Genomic DNA, 27,294 nt, shown 5'->3' on the forward strand with positions numbered 1-27,294 from the left:
TTCTTGGGAAATAATGCAACAGTTTCAGAGTTTTAGATCATTACATTGTGAATATATTGAGTTTTTATTTTTCGTTTTTGTCAAATATTAAATGAAATATTTTCTGATTTCTTTGCTCTGTATTTAGATCTGTTCCAATGCGACAGAAACAAAGAAAATTCATTTATTTACGAAAAACATTTGATGCTTTGAATCATTAATGCTCAGTCCTTATCTGTATTGTGCAAACTCCTCCGTTCATTTTCTTATTCATGTATCGTTGCTGTAACAATCCTCTGTTTATAAAAGGTTTTTCAGAAAACTAATCCGAAGCATTTCTTTTTAAAGATAAGACTTAAATATACTTCATTACCTTTCTGTGATTATCTGAGTGTTCATTGCGAACCTGCACATATGACTTCATAGAGATCCAATGATGTAAATGCAGAAATTCTTTCAGAAGAATTAAAGAATGTTTCCTTTTCTTCGTAAAAATGTGTTTTAAAACCTAAAATCCAAGTTTCTCTCGTCGGTCTGGGGAGCTGAAAGCTCAGAGTTGCGTCTGCTGGTTTTTGGCCAAACCCTCTGGCTTCATATTAAACAGGGTTTAAGGGTTCTTTCATTTGCATACACCGAAAGAAGAAATTTAAAAAGAACATCTTATAAATTTCATCAGACAAACGAATGAATGTAAATGATGTCTACTGAAACAAATCATATATTAATGTGACCAAAGGGTTCATAACATTTGTAGGGTTAATTGGTAAACTGTGGGATTAGTCTGGGAATATAGTCTTCGATGTTAATTTTACACCATTTATTTTGAGACAGAATATTTAGAGTAACTTCTTTCCTTTTACCATAGAGATTTATTCGTTCTGTGTTCATAAACATTTTATTATTGATGGTTTGGTGCTGTAATTTCTAACCAAATAAATGTTTTCTTTCTCTGATTTCAGCATAAACTATATCATAATGCTTGAAACTGGGACTTATTTCACTCTACTCGTCGTCCGGTTTTGTTGCATTAAATCTTAAATTGTGCACTCAAGTTTGTATAAAGATGTTTGGATGTGAATGATTAAACAGAACATTCGGATAGAAAGCATCACTTATGATAATGTAAAAGCTTAGATTGACGTAAAAGCGGACTCCACTTTAAAGCTCAAAATCATACAGATTTGTAAACAGAAGCGTTGCGATGACATTCTTTGGATATCTTTTGGTTCGTGAGTATTTTCTTCAATTACTCTGCTGGGATGTCAATGGCTCACTCGGCTCATTGCTCCGCCCATCATGTTTGTCGTAAATCTACAGTGTGTAAAGAATACAGCAGAAATAAGAGCGCCCAGGATTCTCTCTCTCTCTCCAAGGCGATCAGAGAGCGCGGTTACGCACGACGGACATTTGACGGTTGCGCGCACATCCACGGGCTTGTGGCAGCTTCAGCGAACTCGGTGGCGAGCTGAACCATGTCATTGAGCCCCAAACATTCAACTCCTTTCTCAGTGAGCGATATTTTGAGCCCGATCGAGGAGACCTTTAAGAAGTTTGCAGGCATGGAGAGCACGGCGAGCCTGGCGTCTCCTCTGTACAGACAGACTCAGGTGTCTCAGTCAAACCTGCAGCAGCACAACATGAGCCATAACGCCTATCACATGCAACACTCTCAGTTCTCACACAGCGCAATGGGAAGCTACTGCAACGGGACCATTGGCACCATGGGAGAGCTGCCTTCATACCAGGAGAGCATGAGGAACGGCGCGACGGCGACGGCTTGGTACGGCTCGAACCCAGAGCCAAGATATCCAACAAGTGAGTTATTGTTTCAGAAAGAAATCAGAATCAAAATAATTTTACATAACTACGAAACTTTTAAATATTTAATTGTATAACCAACAGTTTAAATGATTGTAATAGCTACTTCACCTGGAAAAGTGTGTTAAATAGGCTTCAAAACGCTGTATTAAAAAAGGCTAGGATTCAACCCAAAAATTGAGTGAAATATCTACATTATTTACAGTAAAATCGGGTTGTTTCAACCCAAGTTTTCTTTTAACTGTCATTTTACCAACACATGAGAAATGTAAAATTGTTTCAGAAGGTGAAATAGAAAAATAGATATACAAATTCCACACACTCTAAAATGCCTTTTAAATTGACATAATGTAAATATTGACATAATATTTGATATGAAATAATTGATATAATATTGATAATTGGACAATTTGAACAAGTTTAATTTATTTGTTCAGGAGTTAGGGTTAGGATGTAACCTGGATTGTAACCCTAACCCTACAATCCAGCATTTTATATGCTGCACAAATGTTTTTCTTATAGCATATAGATCATCATAATGAAATTAGTACTAAAATAACAATAGAAGTAATTTGCCTGTTCTGTTCTCAAGTTTCCAGGTTTATGGGCCCATCAGCGGGAATGAACATGGGAACTTTATCAGGAATGGACGCGAGTAAATCTATGGTGACTCTACACGCTGCGCCCCGAAGGAAGCGTCGCGTTCTCTTCTCTCAAGCGCAGGTGTACGAGCTCGAGCGACGATTTAAACAGCAGAAATATCTGTCGGCTCCGGAGAGAGAACACTTGGCCAGCATGATTCACCTGACACCGACCCAGGTGAAGATCTGGTTCCAGAACCACAGGTACAAAATGAAACGCCAGGCGAAGGACAAAACCGTGCAACAGCAGGACACCAGCGGAAACCTTTGCGCGCAACAGTCGCCGAGGCGCGTCGCCGTGCCCGTGCTCGTTAAAGACGGTAAACCGTGTCAAAACGGCTCCAGTACACCGACAGCTGTCCATCAGCAGATAATGAGCAGTGAGACTTTAGCTTCAGCGGAGGATTTAGATGAGATGTCACCGAGTCCACCTCTGATGAACAACATCTCTCAGACTGATGCTGCGCTCATGGAGTACACCAGTAACATGATGAGCTCAAACCTGCTGTACGGCAGAACATGGTGATGTTCCACAAATCCACTGCTGCCGTGCAAAGACAGACTGAATTTCTAGAGACACGCGGTTTTTCAATGGTTTTTAAACACGCGGAGCTCATCTGTTGATATGGATTGATGATTATTGTATGAAAGAGACTGAACACCTAAAAAAAAAAGGTGATGATGGATTCACCAAACATCAGTTGTGTTGCATTTGTAAAATACAAGCTGTAGATGAAGAAATGTTGTTTATAAATATCTAACAAAATGGACGACGATTGTTTTATTCAAGTCTTTTGTAAGTTTAAATGAAAAACATGAATGCTACACATGTGTGAGATAAAGAGCTCATGCGAATTTGACAATAAACCAATTTAAGTGCAAATGTTATTCGTTTCTCTCAGGTTGGACAGAGCAAAATAAACTACAGTAGGCTAATTATATTTAAAGAGTTTGGTCCCTAAACGAGATAACTCAAGTTTTTAAAACATGTTTTAATGATGTAATATTGTGCTACTTAGTTGTATTTTTTAGTTATGAAGTATTTATTTTAGTTATGAAGGCTTAAATCAAAACAACCCAACTGCAGTTATTTATCGTGTTTTTTACTTTCAAACTTTATTTACACAATAAGCCCATTAAAGAGAGTTACAAATAATCGGCTCGAAAATATAAAACCAATAAATTAATTTTAGAAAGATTATTTGTATGGTTTGAATTTAAATGTGCCCCTTTATGACTTCACAATTTTGAAAGAAAAAGCGAAATTATAGCGCGATTTTTAAAAGCCATTAAACACGATTACAAAAAGTAAATTAAACTATTTCGTTGAAACATTTCAATACAGTATTTTCCATTTGATTGCCCAATTACCCTTTTGTTTATAAATAGGCCTAATTTAAACCATTTCTGCGTGTATTGACCTTTATTTTTTAGTTGCCCCATTGTACTAAATTTAGGCGAATGAATGAAGTGTAATTGCTCAGATGCTGCAGATTTTCTCCTACATTTCGTTTCAGTCCATTATTGTCTGATCGAAATTAATTCAATACTCATTTTAAATCAGACTCTCATGTCCATCTGCATCTATAATTGACAGCAAACACACTATGAATATTCAGTTCAGTATTAAAATATTAAAACTGATCTGGCTCCTCACAGCTACAAATTAAGGGTTTATAAATAGATCGAGATTAAAACAAATATTTTAGAACCAAGAATTCAACCAAAATAACAATAAAAACATCAAACACAGCAGTCTTGTGTCACCTGCGTATTTTATAGGTTTTACAGGCATATTCTTAAAAATCACTCCGTAAGAACACTGTCAGTAAAATAAGAAAAAACTTTTACAAACAAATAGAGTGCCAGAAAAAAGACAATGTGGTTTTCAACACAAAATAACTTCTGAAGTCGTTCAGATAAGCGTTCAGCTCCACTTGTAACGTCTGGATGGTGGAGGTAAAGCATACTCCTGTCCAGAATTAAACCCCTGAAAGACACAAAGACTTCTGTGAGCTTCATATATAAAACTTAAAACAATAAGGAAAATGCATTTGTAAATAAAGTGATGCATGATATGTGACCTGCTGTCCACCTCTCCTGTTATGTTGATTATGAGGCGGCCCCCAACCTCCTCTGCCCCTCTGAAGATTCTGCTGGTGTGCAGCACCCTGAGACTGCATCGATCGATCCCACCCGTGAGATCCCTGCTGATACCTGTCAGATCAAATTACAAAACGTTCAGAGAAATCTAAACCTTTGAGTTTATTTACATACATCTTTTGTGGAAACCAATTCCCTAAAAACATTTAAACAATATTTACAATTGATCCAAACTTAAATATAAACTGCTAGCTTTAGGTATAGCGTACTTAAACACTACTTGGGGTAAAACAAACCTTTTATTTTTTTATTTGTTCACAAGTCACAGAAACAGACAATGTGACTCATATGTAAAGAGACGAAGTTTAGTGATGACTTCACACAGTTGTAGTTTATATGATAAAACAACACATGTGACCTACAGTACAGCCTAAGCACAGGGACAACACTTCTGAATAATGAGAAACACAAAAATAAAAATAGCAAACTCTTCTTAATCTCTGACATGAATGAATGTTTAACACCAGTGAGTCTCATTATTAAAAAAACACACAAGATATCACTTTCGTAATGCAGGCTCATGCAAAGCATGCTGGGAACTGGAACCTCACCAGCCAATCATGTTGATTTATTGTTAAACTGAAGTAAATTTGCAGTGCCAGACTCTTTCTTAGCTTAACTGGCAGATGCCATAAAACTCATCACAACCACCAAAAGTTTGTAATTATTTGTTAAAATCAGGCTGTTTGGAAGTTATGAATACAGATTTTAAGTTAGCTTAATTCTTTAACTCATTTTAATTGAGTTTGTGGAACTCAAATTGGTCAAATCGTTAAACATTCACACGTCTTTTAACTTGAAAAAACTTTTTTCAGTGGTTTGAGTACAGTTTTCAGTTTTAAATAACTACATTGTACTGTTCAGGTTCAGGGTACAGAGAAAAGGTAACAGGTCAAAGACAGTTTTGCTCGGAAACTTCACAAGCTTAGAACTCATTTAACAGCATCACTGCGTTTAACAATGTCAGAGGAAAGAAAAACTGTGAAATTTGTTGTTAAGACAAACATAAAAAACAAACAAAATATAACTGCACTATAAGTCATGTAAACTTATTTGTTATAGACCAATTTAGAGTAGACGTCACAGTTACGTCACTGCAAGCTGCGCGCGCAATGCGGTTGCAGAAAAACAGTGGAAATGAATTAGACACGAGTGAAAAGAGCAAGATAACTCACTGGAAAATGTCCGGTTGTGCTGTTAAGTGTCAGAATAAGAATGCCAAAAAAGATGGCTTTCATTTTTATAGAATACCATCGTCAAAGACATCATTTGAAGATAAACGTAGGTGTTTATGATTACAATAAGCCCTTAAACGGACAGAATGGAGCGAGGAAATCATCTGGAAATCTTTTAATAATTAGAATAGAAAATAAGTAGAGATGTCCGGTGTTCTGTCGAAGTCTGTTCCCTCCATGTGTTTCTTATAGCGCTTTTATCATGTTACAATTATAATTTATTAAGGAAGAAATAATAAAAAACAGGAAAATTATGAAATATTTAATAATCGCTATTATATATAATACATGATAGTATTGCTTTTACATGTACTTTAGCGATTCAGACTGTAAAAATATTTGATTTAGCAAAAAAGAACAATACATATACATTACATACATGCATATCAGTAGCCAAGCCATTTAAACTTTTTATCTATCTAAAAAAATAAACGTAATGTGATTAAAACGCTATAAGAAACATTGCACTAAAGGGAAACATAAAGGAATCAGACTTCGACAGAACACCGGATCCATAAAAATCACGGTTTAATGCTAAAACACTTCACAACCCTACTGCGGAGCAGTCACTTTCTGCAACCAGTTTGGCTCCGCCCACAAAAAACGTCATCTCTGTTTGCAAACACGAAATTGGTCTATTATTAGAAACAGATATTTTTAAATCATTTCCTGCTGATTGTAAATGGTTAAAGTTCATTTCTAAACTAACTTAAAAAGATAAATCACAAAAAAGAAAAGAAAATTCTGTAATTTTCTCATCCTCATGTTGATCTAAACCTGTACGAGTTTTTCTTTTATTTTTATTAACACAAAAGAAGATAAGCACACAGCTGAGAGTAACCACTGAATTCCATAGTAGGAAAATAAATACAATAGAATTTAATGGGTACCATCAACTTTGTGCTTAACAACATTTATCAAAATATCTTCTTTTGTGTTCATCAAAATAAAGAAATTCATGCAGGTTTAGATCAACATGAGGATGAGAAAATGACTGAATTTTAAGTTGAAGCTGAGCCTATCAAAAAAAAAAAAAAACAATGATCTACCTTAAAATTTGAATCACTATCTTATGACAACTTAATCTACATTATCCCAAAAATCCCTTCCCTGGATCATATAAGAAAAAGATTTTATTTTTAGGTTGAAATGTAGTTAGGTTGATTGTTTCCTTGCGTACGCGTTAAGACGTCTTCAACATGCGTTTGGATATAAAGCAGGTGAGTGACCTTCCTAACATCTGTGAGTTTCTAAAGACACAGCAGCATCCCTCATTACTGAAACCGGTCACAATCTTCCTGAGGAATCCGTAATCCCTTCTCCTGGTTCCTTATGCATTTCATTCCCGATCGGTTAAAGAAACTCCTCTCTAATAACTACTGACCTAAGGTGACACAGGGCCACAATGGGCTCCCGGGCCTAAAAACTCAACCCAAAAGAAGCTGATTAGTCTCTGAAGTGGTCTGGAGCCAGAATCAATGGCGAGTCTGTGCGGCCCCCAGTGGCCCCTGTACACAAGAAAAACTGAAGCGAAACGGCATTAGTGCTGCCTCATTAAATCCTGCAGATCTCTTTAAGAGAGAATTTGTTTAGCTTGCACACAAACTCATTCCAGTCCGGCCCCCACATGAAGAACATTAATAACTTGTATCCTATACGGGTCAGGAAGACGACTGGGACACATCACAGGAGATGTCTTTTATTGACTGAAGTTTATTCTATATAATAATGGATGGTGACTTAGATTTGTTTATTCGTGTGGAGATTACATTATCTGTCTTACCTTGAATATGGTGCTGGGTTTGCTGGTGTTGGAGGACGATTAAACCCAGGTTGACTGGAATCTGAAAACAGAAAAATGGACGATGACTTCATTTATCTGTATTATTAAATCATATTAGCGCTTGGTTTTCATACTCATGCCATTGTGTTAGCAGCAATACAAAGGTTATGGGGTCTTTACATTTATATCCATCTGTTAAAAAATCAATCATTTCCTTAATAGACTGGAAATAAATAAAACACAATTGATTGACTTAGTTTGTATCCGCTGTAGGAAACACGGGCTGAACTGAATTGTGTTGTTCAGTAAATATGAACAGGATTTAGGGCCAGGATGAGGAGGTGGAGGGGGGGAGGGATGTCAAAAGTGCCACATTTGCATTTCTTGCGGTGCTAAATGAAATAAGCATTCATCAGCCGACGCTGTGGCCGACTCAAGTGCTCTAGTTCCAGAGCTGCAGGTCCTTCACAAAGACAGACTTTAAAAAAAGTATCAAGCGGCTTCTTTCCAATCCACCGTTGCCAAGGCGATCACCAGCTGCAGGACCGAGCTGTTTGTTTTATAGAGACTGAAGCGGAGACAAAGACAAGAACTTCAGTCCAAAAGAAAAAAAGCTGTCATTTACAAACGTGGGATTGAAGGTGAAGACATAATGAGAAAGAAACGATTCTGTATTCGGAAGCCGATGGGATTTTATGGCTTGGAATGGGAATGTTTCTGATCTAGAATCTGTGACGGGCTTAATCACAAAAAATCATTTTGAAACACAAAATCAAACAAAATATGCATTTACAATAGTTCATCTATGACCAGTGCACTAAAAGCTTTGAAAGAAATTTACTATTTTGTTCCCAAATGTGTCATTAAGATGAATTATGAAATTATTACTTTGGGTTTTTTCTCCATGTAAGAGATGAGCTTCCCTAAAGAGAAAACTTTTTAAAAATGTGCATCATACAAAACATTGTTACGTATGTCCAATCGTCTTCATCCGGCCAGCCGGTCATCTTTGTCTGATTTAAAATAAACATGGTCATTTTAAAGCCGCCTTTATACTGTACATGATAAATAATGGACGATAAACCAGAAGGAAAGTCGGAAGCGGTGCCAACAGGATTGTGACTGCAGCACATCATCAGTTTGAATACTATCGGTACTGATTTTTAAATTTCGCAATAAGTTATTGTGATTACACTAGTTTGTATGTTATGCTTTTTTATAACAATAATGTTACAAGCTAATTTTTAACTATAAATATATTTGTAGATTAAAGGTATAAGCTTCTCTTCCACATTGACATGGATTTACTATTAAACTGAAATTTTATTACAACTGCCACTAGGGGGCGAACTTCGACAGTCGTGTCCGATTGTAGTGTAAAATTAAAGGAGGTTTAGCATATATTTATATATTTATTTAAAATATTAATACAGAAAACAGATAAGTGCAATTTCAGTCATTAGAAGACTGACTGTATGTTGTAAACAGTTATAAACAAAAGTTGTTTAACAGCTTCAGTTAGTGCTATACAAAAATACATGCGATTATTTACACTTACACTTATTAATGCAATGTTCATAGTTGAACTATTGACATTTGGCTCTTGCATTGTTAGGGGCCAGTCACACCAATAGCGTTTATGGCAGTTGCAGGCGCCTTTTTTGAATGATATTCTATGGGCAGGGCGCGTTTGCGCGCTGTTTATGCGCGCCGAGCGCCTTGCGGTTTTTTGCCGCCTGCCGCGGACGCGTTTTTGAAGGAGCGCTGAGAGCGGAGAAGCGCCCGACGTCATTCGTGTCTTTCCATTGTCCAATCGAATGAGGGGAGAGGCGGGCCTTACGTTGTGGCGAGGGAAGTTTACAGTTGCTTTGAAGAACCGGACTCCACTCGCTCACTCTCTCCTGCGTGTTTGTGCACTTCTCATCCTCAAACAAGGTCAGAGCAAGCGTCCTCTTTTTAAAGTTTCTGCTGATATGACAGTTAACAGCAAAAGAGCGCTCACGCTTCAATATTTGATTGACAAGACAGCTGACTCGGTGGTTGCTTAGCAATATGAAAAGCCGCGTCGCACTGCCCTTTTTTTAAAAAAGGCAGTGCGTCGCGCCTTGCGTTTGCAAGCGTTTAAAGCGCTTTTGGTGTGACTGAAGCCTTAAACTGCAATTGTTTTAAAAATATTATAAAGTAAGAAAATATGAGTTTTCAGGAATTAAAAGGCAAAATACTGGATACAAGATCTTGTTTTTTTAATATATGACCTGTAACAAAAAGTAACAAAACCAAGTTATAACATTAATAAATACTAAATAATACTACTAAATAATAATAATAATAATAATAATAATAATAATAATAATAATAATAATAATAAGTAAAAATGTATAAAATGTGAAAAATATGGGTAAAAGCCTGGCCTGCATCAGTTAATTTTTTTTAAATCTGGCCCTCGAAGAATAATTGAAGACAACTGGTTTACAGTTAGTTTATATTTTTATGTTTACCCCACAGACTTCCATTGTAAATGCGCACAAGTCCAATTATTTTCTGCTTTAATTGTCATCACTGAACAAAATCCTGTCAGCTGGCCCAGACATTTAATTCTGTACCCAATAAACACCTCAGAAATCCAGCGTGTGATCTAATGACCAGATAGATAAAGAGCGACCGGACCACCCACTTACAGACCCATTATCGGTCCTTAATTCATCTCTGTTCATCTTACATTCAATCAAACCAAAGAAGAAATCACTGCTCTTTATAAACCCACTACACCGTCCGCAGACTGCATATTGGGAAGTTAAAGCCAGTTGACACAAAGCCCAAACAGGATTACGCATTAAAACACAACAGTAAACGGTGTTCTCATTAGCTTAACACAGGGATTACAACTTCCCCGAGCACAGACGCACACACACTGAACTCTGTAATGGACCTCTACAACACACATGATCAATATCTAAAGAATAAAGAGCACAGGACTGTAATACACGACACCAGCTGGTTTGATTAAAACTAACAAAAGACTTGAGCTCATCTCTTAAGATCTGCATTCATCGAACACTGCAGGAGCTGGAGAAACTTAACCAGGATTTTACTCTCTGTGGTCCACAGACACAAACACACAACAACAGATTATATACACAATAAACAAGCTCTTCTTAAACTACTTAAGAAATAAAATCATTGTCATAAAACTTTAATCGTTATGGAAGAGGTTTGGATGCATGAGGCCGAGCGATTAATAAAGTTTAGCAGTGTTTTGGTTAACGGATGTGTTGTTGACTTTTTATAACCGATACCAAATATTTGAATGCTTATGTGCCCGACAACCGATAGATATGCTGAACCGACTTTTACTTACTGTTATACCAGGGGTCTGTTGAATGCTGTATTCTGATTGGCTGAGAAGGGTTATGTGGGTATGCATTAATTTCTGATAACCGCACACCTAGCTTGTCAGATGTCTTAAAAATTGGCACCAGAGCAATGTTTGTGGTATAAGAGGAATAACTGACTCCGGTCCTTTGAATTGTTTGAAAATAAATCAGCTTCGCATCGTGCCGCATTGCACCTTGGGTGTGCATTATTTTCTTATAATTCAATGGCCAGTCGTCAATTATTCCTTACTTATACTACGGTTTTTGACACAATTACTACTGAATTGAACAAAACCCCTCTTTGTATACAATGTAATAAATAAAGGTCTGAAAGAGTGAAGAATAATATTAATATTAATGAATAATATCACTGGAATAATACATTGTCAGGAAATGAACATACAAAACAGCTTATATGTCAGAATAATTCATATTTTGTTGTTCTAGTTTATGAAATGGCTGACAAAGCACCGTTTATCTAGGCTTTTACTCACACATTAACTATGCGACAGCTTGCAGAGGAAATAAATAATTCATTAATATCACCAGACCAAATAATGTTTATCATCTGGTAAATGTAGTAAATCTTGTTAAAAGTTATTTAAATGTGGTGGCTGCATTTCAGCCTTCAACCCGGTAAGTGAACAGCCATATGAACGTGATTTTATGAGGCTACTAATAAGCATAAATAATTTAATTCAGCGTTTTTAATTCTAGCAAGCATTCATTCATTCATTCATGCAAAGCTACATCGTTATTGGGACAGGATTTGATGGATCAGTTTAACTTAAGTGACTTAAGTGAGTTCATCTCTATTTCTTAGCTAAGTTGCATACATTGCACATCAGGCATTTTTGATCAGATAAACGCAGGCTTCATAAGCATAAGAGACTTTCTTTAAAAACATTAATCTTAGTTTAAGGTGGTACAGTAATTCTGTATGATAAAAACTGACTAGCAGAATGAAGACAGAGAATCACAGCTTGAGCGAGCTACATGATAGCTAAACCTCATAAATTTTCAAAGAAATCAACGAGAAATGATCTGTGCATGTAATAGAAGAATGCAGGGGGTGTGGCCTTAATGGCCCTTCAGTAACCCGTGTGCTGTGTGCATCTGAAGGATAGAAATTCAACTGAAACTGCATTAAATCTTCTTGTGTTAAACAAAATTTGCAAATGTTTTTTACTACATTTAAGTTCCCTGTTATAGGCAACTATGCAATTTATTTTCAAGTTTATTCCCATGGAAAGCTTCCAGCCTTGAAAATTCCCAGAAATTTGCAAGCCTATTTGGTATCTCCAATAGCATATAAAGCTTTAGATATAAGAAACATTAACATTGTTTTGTGCCCTACTCAAAAAGGAAAAACGATGGGTGAGTACAAGTAAATAAGATGATCATGTATGGATGATTTAAATACCATCAGATCATTTTAGCTCTTAAACACTACGTAGTCAAAAAACATGCAAATTTAATCTCGAATTTCAAATGAAAATTGGTGAACTAGGGTTTCACTTTGAGTATTTTCTTTGATTGCTTTATTCAGAGACACTTGAAGCGTGTGTCCGGACAGTCAGTGGGCTGTATGTTTAATTGGATGTTTCAGCGTCGGGCCGCAGCACACACGGGCTACTGAAGAGCTGCGATGATCAACGCCAACCCCAAACCTCCATTTGCATCAAGTGTCTGCAGGGCGGCTACCACTCGCCCACAGATGAGATTATTCATCAACTTGCAAATTGGCACATCAAAGTGAGCGTAGAGAGGAGCTCGAAGGACAACGCCGACGTCTACAGACAGATGCTCAATGTACTGTGTGTGTGTGTGTGTGTGTGTGTGTGTGTCTCTCTCGATAGTGTAACTACAGTACTGAAAGATATTGATAAACACACAGACACAAAGAGATGTGCGACTGTAACACAACACTGTAAATGCTTTCATTCCTGTTATTTAAAAAATAAATATAAAAAGATTTACATTCAAAAAGAATAACTGCCACATATCTATTAATGTCTGTGTATACTTCACTGTTTACACATACGCAAGGGTCCGCATACAGTGCATAAAACCAATTTCATCATTGGAATAGTATGTGCACCGGTGGATTTTTGTACTGTATTGATTGACTGACACAAGTCACGCATGTGTATACAAGAGTATAGGGCTGGGCGATATTGTCCAAACTAGTGCGGGGTTCAAAATATTTACAGGGTTCCCACACCTTAGTAGGGGTGTGACGAGACACTTAATCCACTAGACGAGACGAGACACGAGATTGGGTTCACGAGAACGAGACGATAAAATAAATGAATAAGAAACTGAAATCATGTTATTTTTAAATGTTTTAACTAATCAAGGACTGCCCCTAACAATTATTTTACTAACTGATAATGAAGTAATTTGTTATTTTTGGGTAATAAAAATAGACCCAAGTGAGCAGTAGCCTTTAAAATTACATAATAACGAAGATGCAATAATAATTGGTTCAAATAAAGTATTAAAACCAAGTTACGTTAAACAACATTACATTAACAAACACATTACATTTGTGGTCTATAAATAAATAGCATTATGTATATATTATAACAAATGCCTGCAGGGGGCGATAGTAGACTCGTCTCTCGGATGCTATCTTCACTTTCACTTTCACTTTAGACGGGAAAAAAACGCTTATTTTTTAGCCAAACAATGTTTAAATCCATTTGAATATTTAATATACGTCCATTTCTTTACAATAGAAATGAACATGCAGACATTAAATCATGTAAACTCTGTGATGGTTTAATCTGCTGAGACTTCACATCTGACACTGATCTACAGAAAAACACAACACGTCTCAGACTTCATACGAGCTCCCAAACGAACATTATTGGAAACCCAAACAAAAAAGCAAATGCAGTAAAAGACAGAATATAATGCATGCACTGTAAGAGGCTAATTATACCAACCACGCTTTAAACGCTTGGAAACGCAAGGCGCGACGCATTGCCTTTAAAAAAAAAAAGAGCAGTGCGTGTCGACGCGGCTTTTAATATTGCTAGGCAACCACCTAGTCAGCTGTCTTGTCAATCAAATATTGAAGCGTGCGCTCTTTTGCTGTTGACTGTCATATTAGCAGAAACTTTAAAAAGAGGATGCTTGATCTGACCTTGTTTGAGGGTGAGAGGTGCACAAACACGCAGGAGAGAGTGAGCGAGTGGAGTCCGGTTCTTCAAAGCAACTGTAAACTTCCCTCATCACCACAACGTAAGGCCCGCATCTCCCCTCATTCGAGTGGACAATGGAAAGACGCGAATGACGTCGGGCGCTTCTCCGCTCTCAGCGTTCCTTCAAAGGCGCGTGCTGCGGCCGCCGGCAAAAACCGCAAGGCGCTCAGCGCGCATAAACAGTGCGCAAACGCTCCATGCCCATAGAATATCATTTAAAAAAGGCGCCTGCAACTGCCTCCTCCGGAGGTCGCATATGCAGGCTGCATACGTCATTAAGGTTTATTTCAGATCATTAACTGAGCATTACATTCGCAAGTCGTGAGCATATTACAACAATTTGCGATTAACTAAATTATTAGTAAACTTTATAATTGTTAGTCTCTAAAAAGACAGTCTTTATGAAGTAAATGCAGTTTAAAAATGCGACCTCCGAAGGATGCAGCCTTTTTTTGAGAAACGGCCAGAATTTCACCTACACAACAAATCTCGCGATACACATTTAATCGTCGCACGAGATCTCGTCACATCCCTACACCTTAGTTAACTTCAAATTCAAGGACCTTTCAAGGACTTTCCAGGTCCAACACCCTCAAATTCAAGGACTAAATGTGGGGACACATTTCAAGTGAGAGCAAGCTTACATTGTGTTACCTTTTAAGATACATTGTTATATTTGCCTTTTGAGTGAACTCGCGCTGCGACACTTTGGGGACACCTCCAGGGGTAAGTGTGTCTGAATGTGTATATCAAATTAAACCAATGGTGAGGCTTAAAGGGACACAAGGCAGCATTTTTATGTTAATAAATCATCTTCGTAAGTCGGTATATGGTTAAATGACTCATTACATGACGAATGAAGACTCTCTCGCCCGCCCCTACCGTCTGTAGGAAGAATACCCCACTTGCAAGTTCGCTGTATCCGACCCGGTGTCCTTCAGTCTCGTATAGTCTTAGATATAGAACGCATTTACTCCCAGACACTAGGGGGAGCTAGTAGAGAAATAATACTCAGACTTGCCTTGTGTGCCTTTAACAACAAAGACAGGGTGGCGCGCGAGTCAGTAAGTTTATCAGGGACGCAGGAAGTATGACAAGGGAGACGCAGCGTCTCGTTCCGTTCTCAGGGAACAACAGTTACAAGGACCCGTGGGAACCCTGTATTGATATTTTACAGCACCTTCCATATCAATTCTGATGCATTTTTGAAGGTATCGTGATGGATCGTAGTTGATCCGTGATCTTACTGAAGGGATGCATTTGACCCGCAGAGAATGTTGAGTGAAATTTAAGCTGTAAACTTTCTGTCACTCACACGTGTCTTCACACCTTTCCTAAGTGCGTGCTCTTTTTTTTACAGATATCTTAACTTTAACTGCTGCAAAGCACCAATCAAAAAGCTAAAGTAGCATTGCACAAAAAAAGACTGCACGTCATGTCTTAAAGGCGGTGTGCATGATTTTTGAAAACACTTTGGAAAAGGGAGTGGAGCCGACTACCAAAACACTTGTAGCCAATCAGCAGTAAGGGGCGTGTCATACTGTATGTGTGGAGCGGGTCTATCAAAAGAAGGTCCAGATTCTATTGGGGTAGGGTTTGTTTGTTTAGGTGATTTCAAATATCAACATTGGCATTCATAGATCATGCACCGCGCTTTTAAGCAATCCATAATAAACCTATTGAAGTGGGAGGATGGAGTCATGAGCAAGCAACACACACAAACCATTATCCCACTATCTCTAGATAGCTTATGATTCAATACACGTTTATGTTGTTTACATTAAGTGCAGTTATGTGCCGACTGCCAACAAAACACAAACATTTGATACAAATTAACTTGCCGCCTGCGACTCATGACCCAGTTGAGACCACCCCATTTCAACAAAATCCAGCGTTAAACAAACACACACAAAACGCCGCTGGCTTACTTGGAAAGCTGAAGTCATTATTCTCCTTACATCCAAAAACACTCTTCTTTCATGCCATTGTTGAGTCTTGATATAAAATAAATCTGTCACGTGCAGTGATGTCTGGAACAATGCTAATGAGCGTCATCGCTCTGATTGACATGTGGGCGTGTTTTTCCAAAGGAAGTGCCCATAAAAGGAATATGGGGAATATCTCACGCTCGACTGCTTTTTTGACACTTTGCATTTGTTTAGCATGAGGATTACATCTCCTTAAACGTGTTAATGCATGTTAAATCAGAATACATGAAACAGCATTAAACCTCCTTGAATCATTATTAAAACTTACATTGGTTTGAAGAGCCTCTGTGTGGTTGACCATAGTTTCCCTGACCGTAGTGTCGAGGAGGTGGGGTATTGCTGAACTGACCGCCCTGTTGACTCCTGTGTGGTGGACCGGGTCCATAGAGACCGGGACCTTGATTTCTGCTCACGTGGTGACTGCAAAACCAAAAGAGTTCAACATTATGTTTTCAACAAAAGCTTTAGAAACAAAGAACATTAATCTGCATATATCTCCTTTCCTCAACATTGACCTCTTATTGTTCAGGACTAAACTCAACAGATGTTTCATTTGCAGGTTTTATGATGAATTATTTTACGTTTCCACTAACATTACTAAAACAAAAAAATCAAGCAGATGAATATAGGATTATCACACTAGATAGTACTTTATTATTTCAAGACTTACTTCAGCGCTCTGAAACCTGATTGGCCCAGGTGAGCTTGTTGACGGTTCGGGTTGAACCCAAGTTGAGGTCTCCATTGGCCGCTGTTACTCCTCTCCCAGTCTCCTGGTTTCAAAACCTTGTTAGGGATTCTGAAGAGCAAAATTATTTCCATTTAAAAAAGGGTTGAAGGATGTTTGAGGTAAGAGAGACAAATCTCCTCCAGTATTTTGTGTGTGTGATATAAGATTCTGTACTTACTTTGCCCCTGGCAACACAATAGCCTTGAACACATAATCAGCAGCAAACTGTGGATCCCTGAATTTGATTCTGCCAAAAAAGAAAGAAAGCACAAGTATTGAACATCTGAACTAAAGAGAGACATTTGGTAATTTGTAAGAGCCTGTATGCACAACATCTCATATCAGAAGCCTTCACATTAAATGCATCGGTCCAGAGTTTTAGTTCAGAACAACTTAGAACTTTACAAAGCCTTTGACCTCGAAAGAAATCTGCAAATATTAGCAGCACATTGTCAAGGTTTCAAGGTCTAAGACTAGAAATCTACCCTGGTTCCTCCTGAAATAAACTAGTCTGTATCTGTAACAAGACTATGTCTGCATATGACACAAATGAGTAAAACTAAAGGATAAAAAAAAAAATAAGTGTTTTTTTAACATTAATGATCTGAATCAGGCAGTAACAGTGAAATCCATCAACATGAATCAATTTCAATACTGAATCGAGTAAACAGTGTAAATCAAATTAGCGGTCATTCATTTGGATTACACATCAAGATTGATAGATAAATAATTTATTAGGGGTGTAACGATTAACCGTGCAAATGCGCGTTTTCTCAATGAATGAATTTGAATGAATTACGGTGAAATCCAGGCACATCCTAACGCCAGGGGGCGCTCCCGTGCAGAAACTCCCTTTGTGCCACAGAAGAAGTAGCATTACAAACGCTATTTCAGGAAATGTCTATAGGAATATTTATATCGCTGTTCTTTAAATTGTTTCAGGTATTTTCATGGTAAAGAATATTTTAAATGATTTTGTTTAACGAGTGTTGCTTTTTTAAATGCACGTTATAAACGACTCTGACTCGTTATGATTTTAGATTGATAAGGACTTCCTACTGACCAAATGCCGTAGTACACGCACAAGCTGTGCATGAAACACAGGGTTTCTGCAGGGTTTACTCAGTCAAATTTAAGACTTTTTAAGACCTTTTCATGACCATTATGATTTAAATTTATGACCTGGTTTCGCTGCAAACTGCGTGCGGCCAATTGGCGTATGAAACATCATCACGTAGCATTACGGCACAGTGTTCATGGGAAATGTAGGAAGTACTGCTAGAGGGATAAATGACCAAGAACGAGCTTTATGTATCATGCATGCAATGCCTCATGCATCACCGGCCAAACTGGCTAGTAAGTTTTTATTAACACCCGCCAAAATGAATTTCAACCCGCATTTGGCGGGTGTTAATTTAGAACCCTGCTTCTTACACAGTGTGCAATAGGCTTGATATCGATTGTTTGCTATGGTTTGAGCCAACTACTAAACGCACCGTCTTCAAGCCATAGCTCATTAAATGTACACTTAAGTTTCATATTGTGATAGACCCGGGCTGCGTCCGAAACCGCATACTGTATAGTAGGTACTGAATTAGATGAAGTACCTACTTACTTGGCGTTAAAACAGTAGGTACTGTATAGTATGAATCCTGGTAGTATGAATGAGATTCGGACGTACTACATCCGCCATGTTGTTACATCACGTGACATACGTCGTCATCACGTCGTGTCATTTTAGCGCGAAAACAGCCGCGTGCCTCTTCTTCTTCGTTGGATAACTCCTCGTCCGGGGCATCATGGGATAGTGAAGCGTCCATCGTATGCACACTGCAAAATCTAACCGGAAGTAGTAGGTCATCCGGGTACTTTTCGCATACTGTTTTTCGAATACTATGTATTCGGACATACTACTCGCCTCGCCTACTGCTTTTCGCGTACTATATAGTATGTAGTAGGCGGTTTCGGACGCAGCACCGGAGATTTCAACTAAGCTGACCCTCGAGAGTTCGGAGTTCGCGCGGGGCCGTGGGTTTCTGAAGTACTTCCGACAAGTCTGTTTGCTGCACTGCCGCATGGACCTTGTAGTCCTGGTACGCTGTGATTATCCCACCCAGATTCCTCAGACAGAACTACAACAGGCAAAACGAGTGAATGCCGCCACCAGCGCATTTTTGTGGGGAAAGGCAACAATGAATGAACAAGTATATAAATTTAAGACGTGGCTAAATGTAATTTATGACCTTGTATGGAAAATCCGGATGTTTTTATGACTTTTTATGGCCTAAAATTTTTATTATTGAATTTAAGACATTTTATGACTTTTTATGACTCCGCGGAAAGCCTGGAAACAAAGAATCGCAGCCTTGCGAATCAGAATCAATTTCAGACAGGCATTTTTAATGGGACACACGGTTGAATCGTTACATCCCTATAATTTATTCATCACAGTGGGAAATGTAAAGAATCCAGCAGGATCCACACACTTAAAAACAAAATGTAAGAAATATTTACATTAATATATTTACATGTGTATATACATTTAATGTTTATATATCATTTATATTACAAACATACTTATTTCTCATGTCTATATTTGAAGAGTTTGGTTCCAAAACGTGATAAACTGCATTTTTTTTAAATGAGTTACTGCCAAAATCAGTATTATATCAGGTCAGTATTTAAAAGTAAATTCCTAATTTTACGCAAAATCCCATCTTAGCCGTGTTATTCTGTCATCTTTTCTACCTTTTTCCCCAAAACGCAATAAACGCCATTCCTCCTTTTCTACAGAATGCAATAAATCCGCTCAACCAATCACAGCGCACAATTCCACGCATTGTAAACAAACAATGGTGGCGCGTTGAGTACACAGAATGATAGTTTTCCTCATCTACTAAATTGTACTTTGTGATCAACAAACAAACAAAAACAAAATAATACTTTGATGGCATTGATAAACCTGTGGTTGTTTTCTGTGACGGGAAAGAAACGTAAGCCATCAACATCTAATAATTTACGCAAGAGGCACTCGGGAAATGGGGGCTTGTTTCTTCCGACAGCATCAAGATTCTCTCATGGTAACACATTGACCTCAGAGGATCTTATGAAAAACTTTTCATTATTTTACTCAAAGTCAACGAAAATCGAGCAGGACCAAAACATTTTACAGCTTATTGCTGTAAAAAATGTTAAGTGATGACGTCAAGTATAACCGCAGCAATGACTATATAGACAAATTAAGCGTTTTGATTAATGCCATTAATGTTTTTTTTTCAATCAGTGTATACCACTAGTCAACTAAATGAATATAACACGGTAAAGATGAATGCACACTTATATATTGATTCAATAGATTTATAGCAGTTTGAAAAAAACTTGTCATGGATTTATTGCATTTTGTGGAAAAAAATAATTTGTTTTTATACTAAATCTTTAAAAATCAAATTATGGATTTAAATATTTTATGTTTTCATAATCTAAAGATGCTATGTGAAAGTTTAGAACAGAAAATAGTGGTTTTCATCTTGTCACTTTCTTGGTATAGAAAACACATTTTTATCCAAATTAGTAAAAATGGATTTATTGCGTTTTGGAACCAAACTCTTCATATATATATGTGTGTGTGTGTGCGCGTGTGTGTTACATAATTATTATACATTATACACACACTCACACATATGATGTAAACAAAAACTTTTATTCTGCAAACGATTACTTGCTATTAATTGTTATGCAGCCCTACAGAAATTTTTATTTTCATTTAAATCACCGCAGAAAATATGTACTGTAAATGTAAGTCTTACCCAATGGCAGAATTGGTGGCGATGTCTCTCAGTGTTGGGATGGGCGACTGCACCGGTCTGGAAAAAAGGAAAAATCAAGGTTGACATGATTTGCTAAGCTTTAGTCTCAAGTGTCTTTATAGTCACGGGCCAGGTAAAGACAAGACACAAAACACATGAAGAAAAACAGAGATGGTCTCCTTACTTATCTGGTAGAATAGGGGCCTCATCTAGATTTAATATACCTTGGATTCCATGGCAAAATTCTGCAGGGATCTCAGTGTCCTAAAAGAAAAGATTCAAGAATAAGAGAGTTTGAATGAGACAGTCCGCTCCATTTCTTCTCATAAACTGAATCTGAAGATTTTAATCCAGTTTATAACACGCTAGAGGTTTTGGTGCTGATCCGAGTCATGAGTTTGGTTTGTTTGTTTGGCTACTCAAGTACACATGTCAAATGTAAAGTGAACTATGACTGTTGGAAAAATAAGAAAAAGAGACAAAAAAACTTTATTTACCTCATGAGATTCTGCACGGTACAGTTCCCATATGAAGTCACAGAGTGGGTGGGCCTTACCCACAAACATGACATCACTTCCTAAACTGTTCCTCCGCTCTGAAAACAACCACAGATCACATCAACACTGATAATGTGTCTTTAAATCACACTCCATTCTGAAAGGACTACACACTTAATGTGAATATCAAAGTATTTGTCTCTTCTCACCCTCCTCCGAGGTCAAATCAGGATAAACGTCCTCTAACGCTGCCCGTAACCTCCGCTCATCAACAAATGGCAGCAAAGCAACACCTAAAAAAATGAGGAGTCGAGCAAATCATAATTCAAACAGAAGTATAAACGGTGAAGTGTTGTTTATCAGACTGTGATGGGTAAATCTGATCGGTTACCCTGCCAGGCGTACTTCTTCCCATTTAAATCAATGGCAAAATCATCAGGGTAAAAGTCAATGATGGAAGATTCCTAAAATAGATGAAGAGAGAATCATGTCAGCCACACACACAATATCAATTTAAATTTATTAAACTAAATCATATCAAATAATTCTTTACTTAATTTGAATTGTCTAAACTGATAACATAGTCATATTTATAGTGGCTCTAATGTTATTCCAAAATCAAACATAACCTGTCATGTCTAATTCACATACATTATTTCCCAAACTGACATAATCAAGTCAAACTAGTTGCAAATGTGAGCTGAACTAATTTCATTGGTTTGACGTAAACTTACAGGGTTTGACATCAACGCTCGCCATGTTGTCGGCAAGAAGTTTCCACTGGCGGCAGGAAAAACTCCCATCAGCTGCTCCAGAGGCTTAAACTGTACATAAAGACATCAGTATAAAACTAAATAAAGTGTCAACACAAAACACATAAATCATTTTAAATAAGAATATATAAAATAAGTATATTATTGTTGCCCCAAAACAATGTCAAGTAAAGTGAGTTTGTCATCAGTGTTTCTGAAATTACCGGTTTAGTCCCTTTCTCAAAATCGGTGAACATCCCCTTGATGTCTTTGAAGTCAGAGGCAAATGGTGCATAATGAAATGGAAAATACCACTTCCAGGACGCACAACCCTGTGAGAGGAAAAAAAGACACACATTCAGTGCATCTATTGTATCTCACAAAGACATTAAACACATCTTCCATTACAGCTTGATTCCCAAAGACCATCAATCAAAGTCATTTTAAGCGTCGTCCATTATCCCGTCATTCAACCTTGAGACACAATGTCAACATTTCATGTAGTGTTTACACTCAAAAAGACATTTAGATCAGCCTACTGAAGACCTCAAAGAATTTAACTCTTAACATATTAATAATTCTGTCAATGATATAAAAATCAAATCAACATTTAACATTGCATCGACTCGAAGTGACACTTTTCGCACCCATTCACTGTGTAAGCATTCATGAGTATGAGTCACATAGTAGGGTTGCCAAAAAGACTGGAAACTTTCCATAGGAATTATGGGAATATATATGAATTAACAGAAAATAATGGGAATAAAGTGGGAATTAGAAAAAAATTGCAAAGTTGGCTATAACGTGCAACTTAAAATGTAGTTAAAAAAAATCTTGCAGTATATTTTGTTTAAAACGATAAGATTTAATGCAAATTCAGTTCATGCTTCAAAATTTCTATTACCCTTGCATGCATGTCTGCTTATAACCAAACAAAATGTTTATTCATGTTTGTATATGATAGATTATATAAATATCCAACTAATTCCCATAAAATGTATTTACCACTGTAAAAATATTCTGTGTGTCCCTGCATAACATTAAATACCCAGATATAAAAATCCACCATGCTTAATGCTCTGAAATGGGAGCCGTTTACAGGGCTCACAAAATCGCTAGCCCGACATCCCGGGGCTATTGTGAATTCCTGTCGGACTACCAAAATGTGTCTCCACCCTGCCCGTCAGGCTATCTTAGAATTTTTTACATTAGACAAATATTTTAATGTTTTTTGCATTTTGGGCTCAGATTTAATTAGGTAATATATTGAGGGGCGGTTTCCCGGACAGGGATTAGACTAGTCCTAGACTTAAACACTTTTAAGAGCTCTCCAAACTGAAAACAACTTGCACTTACATATATTAAATACATCAGGGCCCTTTGTTTTACCTCAAAATGCACACAGGTAATGTTTTTAGTGAGGCATGTTTGCTAAAACTAGTTATATTTCCTAATTAAACTAAGGCCTAGTCCTGGATTAAGCTAATCCTGGTCCGGGAAACCGCCCCTGTATGTAATTTGGGCATCGGGTATTAAAATCAAGTTTGAATGCGCGCGCGTGTTTACATGTACTTTCACTTTCCATTTGCAAAGTGTAGGGAGCAGCAGTAATGAACTAACCTAAAAATAACTTGGGGAAATGTTAAACTAACCAAAAAAATAACATAATATTTTCTTAAAGAAAACTTTTTTTGGCTAACCAAAAACAAACCTTGGAAATTAGTTAGTGGATGGGCAAGAACATTTGGCTTGCATGGAAATCCAGAATTGATCAATATTCTACATTAAACAATGTTTTTTATTTGAGCTACTTTTATTCATTCCAGGCTAACAAAAATTGAGTCCCTGCCCGAAGGGCTACCAGGGATTTTGAAATTTGGCGAGCCCTGGTTTAAGATGTAAATCTGTCAAGGATGAAACAGAAATGATACTCATGTGGCTAAACAAGTCATGCAGATATCTGTCACCTAAACACTCACACACAGCAGTAATGCCCATCATCTACCATGCAACAGTGTGTGTGCGTGTGTATTTGTGTGTGTGCACGTGTGTGTGTGTGCGTGCGTGTGTGTAACAGAAGGGAAGAAACACGTCTGACACAGCAGAGAGAATCTGTTCAGTGCTCCCTGTGGGACGCTCTCATCTGCCAAACACACAGCGTGAACACAGGCCGTGCATTTAGTGAGATCTTCAATTACTGCACACAAATCCCTCAACACTGATCTCTAATCAGAGTGAGATCTGCTGAAGACAAATTAGCTGACAGAGTACGACAAACACCGAACAAAGCTGTCTGATCCCAGACGTGACTGATCGGATCAAGAACTTATTCCCACGTACACCCTCTGGATGATGTTTAAGTCACAGTTACCTGTGTAAAGGTGTGTGTGTGTGTACCTGTTACTGACCTGATAATAGTACCTAAGCACCCAGCACAGCCCCTCCACGTACGACTGAACCACTTTCTTCCTGAACTCGTCGTCCGTCTCGTCCACATCAAACTTTGTTTTGTAGTAACGCTGTTTCCAGCCCTCCTCCCATAACCTGTGAAACACGCAGTCTTTACAATCTCAGACTGAATATATATATATTAATAAACAGGACCCAGCCTCACTTCTATGCATGTGCACGCCTTTGAGAATTGCCCAGAGCGACAAGCGTTAAGAGGCAAAGAGAAACTTATTTTCCACCTTGGTGGATGTTTTGACGTGCTGTGGAAATCCTGCTCGCATAATCAGAGAGGAGATGCATCTGTGTGGTGTAAACCTCTACAGCGGCTCACCAGGGACACAGAAAACCTCCATGCATACCAATTCAACACAACAGCTAATCGCTCAAATCTTATCTGTATTAGTAGCTGTTAGCAATGTGCAGTTTAAAAAAAATTACATATATTATTATTGATGATGATGATGATGATGATGTCAACAATTGGCGAGTGGGCCTGATTGATTATTCTACCAATCAGTCTTACGGTCTCAGAACATACCAGCAAACACACAACGTTCCCATAATGCTCTTATATGGTTTCCTGCAGGTTATTTAAGATAATGGATGGTAACTTGGTAAAGGTACCGGGGCGGCGCGGTGAATGCCCACTGCTCCGTGTGTGTTCACTAGTGCTGCTATACGTGCTCTACTTAGATTGTTATACTTCGCCTTCATGTCAATTCACTAAAAGTTATCCATCAAATTTTTTGAGGAAATTAAATCCATTATATTCCTTTATTAGTGCACGATCCACTGCTGAAGCACACGCTTCTCTGCTTCTATCCTCCAGCAAGGATTCAGGTAAAATTAAACCACCGTTCATTTTTAAGAGACTAAGGGGCTGTCCACACGGAGACGCGCATCACTGTATACGTATACATTTTTTATCGTATTGGCGTTTCGTCCACACAGATCCAACATTTTGGGAGACTGGAACCGCTACTTTTGGAAACTGGTCCTAAAGTGGATAAATCTGAAATCGACACCCTTTGCGGTTTCGTGTGTACAGCCAATCCGTAAATTTTGTGAAGCGAAAACGGCATCACATCATGTGTCGGCAGGATCACACGTAACAGCAACAACAATAATGGCGGACTACATGATTGTGTTCGTGCTACAGAAGCTACTAATGCCTGGCTCACACCACAGGATAATCGGGCCGAATTTACCCCGATTTTCCCCTCCCGAGAATCCGAGGGAAAATCGGGCAACGGACCTTGATCGGCTCCGAAGTTCGGCCCAGATTATCCTGTAATGTGAGACGTTTAAAAATCTAAACTTACACCTTCCGATATGCTCTCAAGCAAATCGGGGCCGCCCCGATCTTATCAAACATGTTTGATATTTAGGATTTTAAATCCGCATAATTACGTCATACTTTCACAATAATCATTGAGAGACGGAGATGATTGACAGCTTTCGGGACCGCGAAACAAGCTGCTGTACGGGTAGACAGCGCAGCCGGACTCATTCCGCCACAACTGCAGCTCGTTGGGGCAGACAGACTATTTAAACTATAGAAATTAATTCCTTGCTTGATTCACGTTGTCATAAACATTAGGCTATCTAAAATATCCTAAAAACAACAGAACATGATGATGGTCAGTCACATCACGCACCTGCAGCTATTATGTGTATAGAGGAAATTTAATAAAATAAATAGGCATACACGAAATAAGTTGCACTTAAATAATTAGCTTATTAACAAAATGAATTTAAAATGATATGACGATTTTCAGTTCTTTTTTGTGACGCGCTCCACAAACGCACAGAACCCGATGGGGCAGACGGCAGAAAGCGCATCATGTTTTAAATATTACTTTACAGACGCACAAAGTTTTTATCTGTATGACCATATAACCATAAAAGTAATTTAAGGTCATCATGCATGCATTGCTGTTCAGTGTTCACCGGCATGTAGGATATGTACTAACAAACATTATCACGCCATTAGTTGTTCGAAATATAAATGATCCGCTTGAGCCTCACCCAAGTGCAGCACTGATTGCTGAAATACCGCACACTTGAGAATCTAATGCGCCTCATATCGACACTTACAACGTTTTACATTAAATGACATATTTGTCCAAAACCATTGGTAATGTAAATACCGAATTAAACACTAGACCCTACACTGCAAGATAAAATAGAATAGAATAAAATAGAAACTTTACTGTCATTATAAAACTATAATAAAATTTGTTTATAAGCTCTCAAAGACCAGTAGCCTCAGAAGAATAAACAACAAAAATAGAATCCACATAGTATATAGCTACAAAATAATATCACTGCAGAGTAGTATATATACAGTGGAATTAAATAATGCAAACAACAGTGCAAAACAAGTTTAACCAAGCATCAGTCATTTAACGCTTAGCCTACAATAATATTCTTGTTAGGAAGGAACAGGAAAACAGAGCATTAATAGAAATAGCCTAGATCACTTATAATAACTCTTAAATGTGCAAAAAATAATGATATATAAGCTAGCCAATTATATTAAAAATATGTTTGTTTTTAAATAGATGTATTTAAATTTAAATAAATCTTGCATTAGGATTAGACTTGAGTTGGTGCTATACAGTATGCATTCAAACACTGCCTGCATAACACATCCTTAAAACATATCATGATTGTTGCCTCATAAACAAGAGCTGAGGAGGAGAAATCACCTAGGTTTCAAAAAGAAAGCTGCTACTTTGTAAATATTTAAAAAGAAATCATAATAAATGTATCATAATCTTCATTCCTTTAATATACTCTTCTCCTGAGGTGACGTGAAGTGCTTGCTCTGGCAAGATAATCCTAATAATATCCTGTAGTGTGTGA

General features: G+C 37.6%; 2 protein-coding genes across 3 annotated transcripts in view; one reads left to right on the top strand and one right to left on the bottom strand.

Annotated features, from left to right (window-relative positions):
• Positions 1 to 1,079: 1,079 nt before the first annotated feature.
• On the top strand, positions 1,080 to 3,309 carry nkx2.4b (NK2 homeobox 4b). The gene is made up of 2 exons (XM_065255790.1): positions 1,080 to 1,794; positions 2,390 to 3,309. Exons 1-2 carry the CDS (start codon positions 1,452 to 1,454, stop codon positions 2,962 to 2,964), a joined length of 918 nt encoding a protein of 305 aa, XP_065111862.1. The 5' UTR covers positions 1,080 to 1,451; the 3' UTR covers positions 2,965 to 3,309.
• Positions 3,310 to 4,194: 885 nt separating this feature from the next.
• The window catches only part of xrn2 (5'-3' exoribonuclease 2), a 33,818-nt gene continuing 10,718 nt past the window's right edge, over positions 4,195 to 27,294 (bottom strand). Inside the window, exons 18-31 of one of the 2 annotated variants that reach the window (XM_065256574.2) lie at positions 24,384 to 24,519; positions 22,200 to 22,307; positions 21,958 to 22,047; positions 21,615 to 21,687; positions 21,433 to 21,516; positions 21,224 to 21,321; positions 20,911 to 20,990; positions 20,727 to 20,783; positions 17,099 to 17,167; positions 16,861 to 16,989; positions 16,459 to 16,610; positions 7,620 to 7,680; positions 4,534 to 4,655; positions 4,195 to 4,428 (exon numbers count right to left, since the gene is read on the bottom strand). In XM_065256574.2, the coding sequence (XP_065112646.1) occupies positions 4,421 to 4,428; positions 4,534 to 4,655; positions 7,620 to 7,680; positions 16,459 to 16,610; positions 16,861 to 16,989; positions 17,099 to 17,167; positions 20,727 to 20,783; positions 20,911 to 20,990; positions 21,224 to 21,321; positions 21,433 to 21,516; positions 21,615 to 21,687; positions 21,958 to 22,047; positions 22,200 to 22,307; positions 24,384 to 24,519 (1,267 nt within the window). In that variant the 3' untranslated portion in view covers positions 4,195 to 4,420. Of the gene's footprint in view, positions 4,429 to 4,522; positions 4,656 to 7,619; positions 7,681 to 16,458; positions 16,611 to 16,860; positions 16,990 to 17,098; positions 17,168 to 20,726; positions 20,784 to 20,910; positions 20,991 to 21,223; positions 21,322 to 21,432; positions 21,517 to 21,614; positions 21,688 to 21,957; positions 22,048 to 22,199; positions 22,308 to 24,383; positions 24,520 to 27,294 lie in introns of both variants that reach the window. The other variant, XM_065256573.2, reaches the window with a different exon arrangement.

Source organism: Paramisgurnus dabryanus, chromosome 12 (genome assembly GCF_030506205.2).
Source record: "Paramisgurnus dabryanus chromosome 12, PD_genome_1.1, whole genome shotgun sequence".
Lineage (NCBI taxonomy): Eukaryota > Metazoa > Chordata > Actinopteri > Cypriniformes > Cobitidae > Paramisgurnus > Paramisgurnus dabryanus.

What these genes read in the sequence shown, in the direction of transcription:
- nkx2.4b (XM_065255790.1), top strand. Translation starts at nt 1,452, where the DNA reads ATGTCATTGAGCCCCAAACATTCAACTCCTTTCTCAGTGAGCGATATT. An exon ending in AGAGCCAAGATATCCAACAA is followed by an intron (nt 1,795 to 2,389) that starts GTGAGTTATTGT and finishes TCTGTTCTCAAG; the next exon opens with TTTCCAGGTTTATGGGCCCA.